Source organism: Limulus polyphemus, unplaced genomic scaffold (assembly GCF_000517525.1).
Source record: "Limulus polyphemus unplaced genomic scaffold, Limulus_polyphemus-2.1.2 Scaffold8027, whole genome shotgun sequence".
Taxonomy (NCBI): Eukaryota; Metazoa; Arthropoda; class Merostomata; order Xiphosura; family Limulidae; genus Limulus; species Limulus polyphemus.
Genome location: NW_013673637.1, coordinates 1684 through 9664, shown reverse-complemented (window position 1 = coordinate 9664; position 7981 = coordinate 1684). Strand labels below are relative to the sequence as shown.

The 7981-nt window shown below is 38.0% G+C and overlaps 1 protein-coding gene across 1 annotated transcript; it reads right to left on the bottom strand.

Annotated features, from left to right (window-relative positions):
* Window positions 1–775: 775 nt before the first annotated feature.
* LOC111083055 lies at window positions 776–1695 on the bottom strand. The gene has a single exon (XM_022379277.1). The coding sequence runs from the start codon at window positions 1599–1601 to the stop codon at window positions 1080–1082; it is 522 nt and encodes a 173-aa protein (XP_022234985.1). The 5' UTR covers window positions 1602–1695; the 3' UTR covers window positions 776–1079.
* Between the last annotated feature and the right edge of the window lie 6286 nt (window positions 1696–7981).

Genomic DNA, 7981 nt, shown 5'->3' with positions numbered 1-7981 from the left:
TGGTGGTAACCAGTTGTGTGAAGCCAGTTGGTGGTGGTACTAGTTGTGTGAAGCCAGGTGGTGATGGTAATAATCTGAAGCCAGGTTGTGGTGGAAACAGTTGTGTGAAGCCAGGTGGTGATGGTAATAGTGTGAAGCCAGGTGGTGATGGTAATAATCTGAAGCTAGGTTGTGGTGGAACCAGTTGTGTGAAGCCAGGTGGTGGTGGTAATAGTGTGAAGCTACAAGACTGGAGATGAACAAATGATACTACTTGAAGGTCACGAACTTGTTCATTACAGATGCAAGACACGATGTTGACTACCAAGCAAGTGTAGTGGTCAATCTGAAATGTACAGAGTTGTGTTTGTTTTGTAAAGGAATCTCTTCTGAAAAACAAACGGTCAGCTGGTATAGATGCCATCTAAAGAAGGGAGGGATGTTTTTCTTAAGTAGATGCCCATTAGTTCTAATTATCCAACTACTTGACCCTGGCGACGACCTGCTCACATCAAAGACCGTGACCTTTATTAACTTTGTAACACTAATCTTTTGAGAACACTTACACTTCGATATAAGGCGTCTATCAATATGCTTAGCCTAAAGTTTAACGTCTTTTTTTTTAATAGGTTTCGTTTTTTTTTTAACAAGGGTTCTAATCATAGCTGAAAGAGCATATCTTCAAATACTGTTGAGTCATTCTTGTAGAACATTTTGGATATTGTTTACCTTAACCGTCGGACTGAAACGATCAGGAAATCAGAAAAAGCATTCAGATATACCCAAAGTCTAATCTTCCTATGTTAGGTACAGTAATACAGGTGTTATCGTACATTTTATATAAACTAGTCCTAACGACCGAACGTCACAATCATCATATTCTTGCAGAGTACAATTAAACTCTAATGTTTCAGCTCTATTCAGATAATAAAATATTCCACAATGGTGAAAACTGAATATTTGTAACAGGTCATTTTATTGGTAATTAGATTAATTTTGGGTGATGCTCTAACTCTAGTTATATTCACGTCAAAGCAAAACGAAAATGCACTATAACGGAGAACAAAATTCTAGCTACCTTTTCAGTCCACTAGGCGGCGCTAATAGAGAAGTGCTTTTCTTTTCCCAAGATTCTTCAGTAATTTAGCGTTGGCCATTATCTGATACTGATTCTGCTTCATTTTCCTTCGAGTCATTTCCAACATCAGCCTCTGGCTCAGAACATCCAGAGGGCTAACGATCGATAAAGATGGCCGGTTTCCACGCTTCGGCGTGACGTCACTTCCGCTTATCGCTGCTGTTTCCGTCTTCCCCATCTGTTCTTGTATCCGAACAGAAATTTGCGTTTTATGTTGAGGTGCTTGTTGAGACTTGACCAAGTCGTCAAAATGATATCGAAATTGTTCATCATTCGCTTTGTTCTTGGGCAAATATGACCGATTAAAGCTCTCCCTTGCGGTTGTTGGTGAATTTCTCATCAACGGGTCTAGCTTGCTAGGCCTAGAATATTGATCACGCTCTTCTGTTAGTCTATCGTTGAATCCATTGCTATGATTGTTGTGATAAGGGAGTGATCCTGTAGGAAAGCCGTCATGATCATCAGACTCCGTTTCGGATACCATTTGAAACTTATTTTGTAAAAAAGTACCACACAAGGTACTTATTGGTACCAATATTAATGTTGCAAGGACTGTCAAAAGCAATTTGTGGTCTATCGTCATCATGTCGTTTCTGTGGAAAAAGGAATAAAAACTTCTCAAAATCTCAACAGTGTAATTAACGTACCTCTACTTCTGAATAATAATATGCAGGGTAACTTACCGACAAATATCAGCATTAGTGATACCTGGAGGTTCGAAAAACAAGTGCTCTGGCTATATGAATTTAAAAGTTATTGAAAATTACTTAAGGTGCTGATGATGAGACATATGGCGGCCTAAAGATAGGAGGCGATCTAAATTTTTTTAAATCGTCGGTGATTATCACATAGTATAATTAACCTATATAACTTCTAAAATGCCAAACAATAATCCCTAGTATATGATAGACATAAAACATTGAAAAATATCCCAAAAGTGCCACCTATCGAGTCACGGTTAAAACAAAATGTTATTAACCATTCTCTAACATAATAGTTCCTACTATTCATGTTAAATAATACCACACAGCTATGGCAAGTATAGATGTATTAAATAATACCACACAGCTATGGCAAGTATAGATGTGTTGAAATGGTCTGATGGTTAACGCGATAGACTCACTATTTGCTGGTCGCGAGATGGAAGCCCGCCCCCGAACATGCTGTAGGGACGTTATAATGTGACGGCAAATCCCACTATTAGTTGGTAAAGAGTAAGTAGCCGAAGAGTTGGTGGTGTTGACTAGGTGCCTTATCTCTAGTCTATCCCTTCAAAATTAGAGGCCAGGTGATTAGGGCGCTCGACTCGCAATCTACGGGTCGCGGGTTCGAATCCCCCTCACACCAAACATGCTCGCACTTTCAGCCGTGGGGGCATTATAATGTGACGGTCAATCCCACTATTCGTTGGTAAAAGAGTAGCTCAAGAGTTGGCGGTGGGTGGTGATGAGTAGCTGCCTTCCCTCTAGTCTTACACTGCTAAATTAGGGACGGCTAGCGCAGATAGCCCTCTTGTAGCTTTGCGCAAAATTCACAACAAACAAACTAACAAAACTATCCAAAAAAAAGTTAATTTTCATAAATGTTTTTTTCTTTTAATCAGAATTTGGGTGTAGCTGTAAAATTTAACATTAAACGTGTTGAACGTTTTTCACAAAATGTAGCTTTTTAGAATTACGTGCTTTTCCGACTTATAAATTTGCATAAATAAATATCACAGTTCAAACCTCAATCAATACGTTACATGACGAGACCTTTGGTTACGGCCATCTATGTGGCAGTTGTTTGATTTCTGACAGAATATTTACAGAACACGTAATAAAAAAAGAGAGAGAAACGCCCAACTACTTATTTAAAATGGGACAAAAATGGGACTATACACACACATATATATATATGTGTGTATGTGGCCGAAATGCAATCTCACCGAGGAAAATATTAGTGGGAATAAAATAATCCTCAAGTTCTGCATAAAATATAAAAGGCTTGAAATTTAATTTGTGCTTAAACCTGCGTGGCCGTAGCCAGAGGAAGAAGGAGGGGATCGAACGACCACCCAAATATTCTAAACAGTTTACAAATCTGAAAAATACCACCATCCCCATCACTTCACTACGCCCCTAAACCAGTACAATGTATTATCTGTGTTTTTTTTGTCCACCATGGGTATCAAAACCCGGTTTTTTAATATTATAAGCCCTCAGACTTACCACTAGGGGGCAGCATGAGTTATTACTTTTTCATGCAAGGTTCATACGAACCGAAAACTCTGGTTTGTGGATGAAATAGGTACGCAAAAGAAACTTATTCAGTAACATTTATTTTCTCTTTTTTTTAAACTTATTTCCAATATTAAAACATGACAAAATGAAGAACATAATAGTTATTCAAACTTTGTTAGGAATCTTGAGCCGAGAGTGCCTAATTCTGAGCAATGTTGAAGCTTTAATAAAATAAGCTCCATACTACACTGCTTAAAAAGTTTTGAAGCAGCGTAGTAACCATAAACGTGATTTTTTTAAGCAGTGTATTTCACTCAGAAATGTGTCAATTAAGAAGTGTATCGCACCCAGAAATACAGGTCACATTTCTAGATGCGGTATACTGCTTTAAAAAGTCACGTTTCGGACGCGATTCACTGATTAAAAGCTATGTGGCTATGAAACCATAATCCAGTGTTAAATATGCCTTTTCTGACTCATATTTCACATCTACTTTATTCTTATTTGCGTTTTGAAATTTTTATCTCTTCCAGTAAAGTATTATTGTGGATAAATATGGCTATTTCTTTAGATCAGGAATAGGCTATTGCTCCGAGACTTCACACATTCGTCTAAACGATTTTATTGTCTCCTGCAGTAGTTAGTAAGTAGGTGTAAATAGTACGGGTACCTTTCAGTCAAAACAAAACCAGTAGGGTTTGTAACCCTGCCCCTACTTAAACAAACCCAGTAGTGTTTGTAACTCTGCTCCTACTTAAACAAAACCAGTAGAGTTTGTAACTCTGCCCCTACTTAAACAAAACCAGTAGTGTTTGTAACCCTGCCCTACTTAAACAAAACCAGTAGTGTTTGTAACCCTGCCCCTACTTAAACAAACCCAGTAGTGTTTGTAACCCTGCCCTACTTAAACAAAACCAGTAATGTTTGTAATCCTGCCCCTACTTAAACAAAACCAGTAGTGTTTGTAACCCTGCCCCTACTTAAACAAAACCAGCAGTATTTGTAACCTTGCCCCTGCTTAAACAAAACTACTAGTGTTTGTAACTCTGTCCCTACAACAAACCCAGTAGTATTTGTAACCTTGCCCCTGCTTAAACAAAACTACTAGTGTTTGTAACTCTGCCCCTACAATAAACCCAGTAGTATTTGTAACCCTGCTCTTACTTAAACAGAACTAGTAGTGTTTGTAACTCTGCCCCTTCTTTCCAGATATTGGACTTTTGAACTACGCCCTCGTGTATTCGAGTGTATTTTGCGGACTTTTTGTACAAGTTGGTGTAACTATGACTACCATTTTTGTACCCCCCATGAAATTATAGCACCTTCAAACTTTTGGACTTCAATCAGCACAATAAACCCTTCCCAGACGGAAAGGAGCATGTAGAAATGCTCTCAGAAAGGGTTAAGTGAGACTTTGACTTAAACAAGACTTAATCTCTCGAAACCTCTGGTTTAAAAGAGTGTTATAACCGTAGACACTTTGTATAGTTTGTTGGGGAATAGGCTAAAGTTCTCACAGAAAAACTGAATTCATGTGATTTCTGTGTTACGGATACACCATCGAACTTCGTCATCGCCCTGCACTGACAGGAAAGAGTTGGACGGTTTCATGTTGATGAAGAGAGGTTCATAAAGCGAGTAATCCCAAGTTTCATGTTGATGAAGAGGGGGCTTGGGATTACTCGCTTTATGAACCCCCCTTCATCAACATGAAACTTGGGATTACTCGCTTTATGAATTTCATGTTGATGAAGGGGAATTCATAAAGCGAGTAATCCCAAGTTTCATGTTGATGAAGGGGGATTCATAAAGCGAGTACTCCCAAAGGAAAATTGTTAAAAGCTGTATCTTTCCTCATTTTTGATGTACATCTAAATTTCTTAAAATCATTTCAAGGTCTTGAGAAGGGAGGTAGAGCAGAACTACATTGTTCACTATGAAATTATTTATAGATCACTATTTCTGGTTTTTAAAGTTAGAGCTTTAATTTGATCTTTGATCTGCTAAGATGATCTGCTGGCTCTTAGGGTTTTAGACTCAACCAATACCTACGGGTTTAATTAAGTCAATAACTTATGTTACGAAACCACTACTAGTAAACTTTCAAGCTACCCTTAAAGAGGCATGGCCTGGTGGTTAGGGCGCTCGACTTCCAGTCTGAGAATCGCCGGTTCGAATCCCGTCCACTAACATGCTTGGCCTATCAGCCGTGTGTGATAGTCAGTCCCCATTTTTCGTTGGTTAAAGAGTTGGCGGTTGGTGGTGTTGACTACCTGTATTCCCTCTGGTCTATCAATCAGCATTAACTCAGATAGCTCTTCTATAGCTTTGCGCGAAGTTTAAAACAAATAAAATACTCTTACAAGCTTGTTTATTATGGTTTGCTTCGTCTCTGGGAACTGCTGTTAAGAACAATGGTCGTTGTTATACGTTGTTTCTCAGGTGTCGTGCTGATAACGATTTGTACTGCGTAAAGAAAATGTTCATCATGAACTATAGTAGTAGTTCATAATAAGGATCGCACTGCAGAAAACCCTATTAGAACATTCGGGCAAAAAGCATTTTAAACAGTAAAGATTCGATTCAAATAACACTTTAAAACATTTAATATTGACTGCTAAGGCTGTACACATATAAAAATGCACAGAAAAAGCACCCATGTTAGGGTTACAAGGAAAAGAAAATCCGCTCAAAACGCCCGTTTGAAATTCTTCTTATTCTTGTTCTCTTGCCAGCTTACAACAAAAACACCTTGGTATATTGCACCCAAATCTTATGCACAATCCCTAACAATGTCTATATTCCACATTGTTATCGTATCTTATCCCTAACAATGTCCATATTTTACATTGTTATCGTATCTTACCCATAACAATGTCCATATTCTACATTGGTATCGTATCTTATCCCTAACAATGTCCATATTCTACATTGGTAACGTATCTTATCCCTAACAATGTCCATATTCTACATTGGTATTGTATCTTATCCCTAACAATGTCTATATTCCACATTGTTATCGTATATTATCCCTAACAATGTCCATATTCTACATTGTTATCGTATATTATCCCTAACAATGTCCATATTTTACATTGTTATCGTATCTTACCCATAACAATGTCCATATTCTACATTGTTATCGTATATTATCCCTAACAATGTCCATATTCTACATTGTTATCGTATCTTATCCCTAACGTTTCTCACGGACGATGTTGATGGAGGTTTATTTTCAGTTCTGGTATATGCGTGCTCTATTAACATCTTCCTGTTTAAGTTTAGACATTTCTGGAGTTTAAACTTTCCCCAGTGTCACTTGGGATAAACAATGACATAACAGCGCATACGCTGAGGGAGAGATGATGTTATTATTTGTGCGTGTGTGGCTAAGAACAGAATATCTCCAGAATTCGTCAGATAATTTAAATTATCTTTCTGTAATCTAGAAATGACCTACAACGTTTACTGAATTCGCCTATTGTGACCATTGTGAATAAAGACTGAGTTTACTTTCTTTTACTTTGTGTTTAATCCACTTTCTGAAACTCAGTCAAGTTTGTTTTGATGATTTCGCTACTCGTGAGTTACCAGTCCCTAATTTTGAAGCCACAGATTAGAGGGAAGGCAGATAGTCAATACCATCGTCTTCCAACTGTTGGGCTACACCCACCACACTAAATAGTGAGATTTGACCGTCACTCTTATAACACACTCATGATACCGAAGTGCGAATTGTGATTTTTGTGACGGTGATGGGACGCTCATCACGCTAAACGCTTGGCTGCGCCTAGTCCGGGCGAACCTCCGGTTATTTGTGATTCTACTTTTACTTCTAAAGTTACCAAAATCTGTCAATGACAAAAGTTTTTGTACGTGTGTCCGTTAATAACTGGCGAAGCGATCTAATACCACAAAACCTGGCATGTACCCTTAGGACTCCAAGGGAAATGGCATAAGAGGGTTGAGATGATCTGATTTGACACCTATATCTCACCTCCGGTAGCCCCTATGTCTTACCCGTGAGTTAAAAGGGTACGTCAGCTCCAGGTACGTCTTCTATTGACTCAGTTTTTAGTAGGCTTACGTCCACACAGTAGTACTTAACGGTAACGTTAGAATGAACGTAATGATTTAAACCATCGTCAGTCTACCATTTTTGTTTTCAATCACCACCCGTGTGTAGCTTTGTGGTTAACTACAAACAAACAAACTTCTTCAGCTATTTTAAAGTAAAATAATTGATAATTATTTAATTCAAGTGTACCTAACTCATACAGTATGACAGTGGTTTCGAAACTGTGGGTCGCGAAACAGGACACAATAAAACATTAATTTATTCAATATCAATATATATATATATACATAATAGCAATCCTAAAAGGTTTTTAAAAATACTAGAGAAAAACTTGAGAGACCTACTAGACTTTACTAAAATTTCTCAGTAACCCTCCCCCAACTAAAATTTCTCAGTAACCCTCCCCCAACTAAAATATATCAGTAACCCTCCCCAACTAAAATATATCAGTAACCCTCCCCAACTAAAATATATTCAGTAACCCTCCCCCAACTAAAATATATCAGTAACCCTCCCCAACTAAAATATATCAGTAACCCACCCAACTAAAATATATCAGTAACC

Coding starts and splice junctions, on each gene's coding strand:
- LOC111083055 (XM_022379277.1), bottom strand. CDS start 1,601: ATGGTATCCGAAACGGAGTCTGATGATCATGACGGCTTTCCTACAGGA.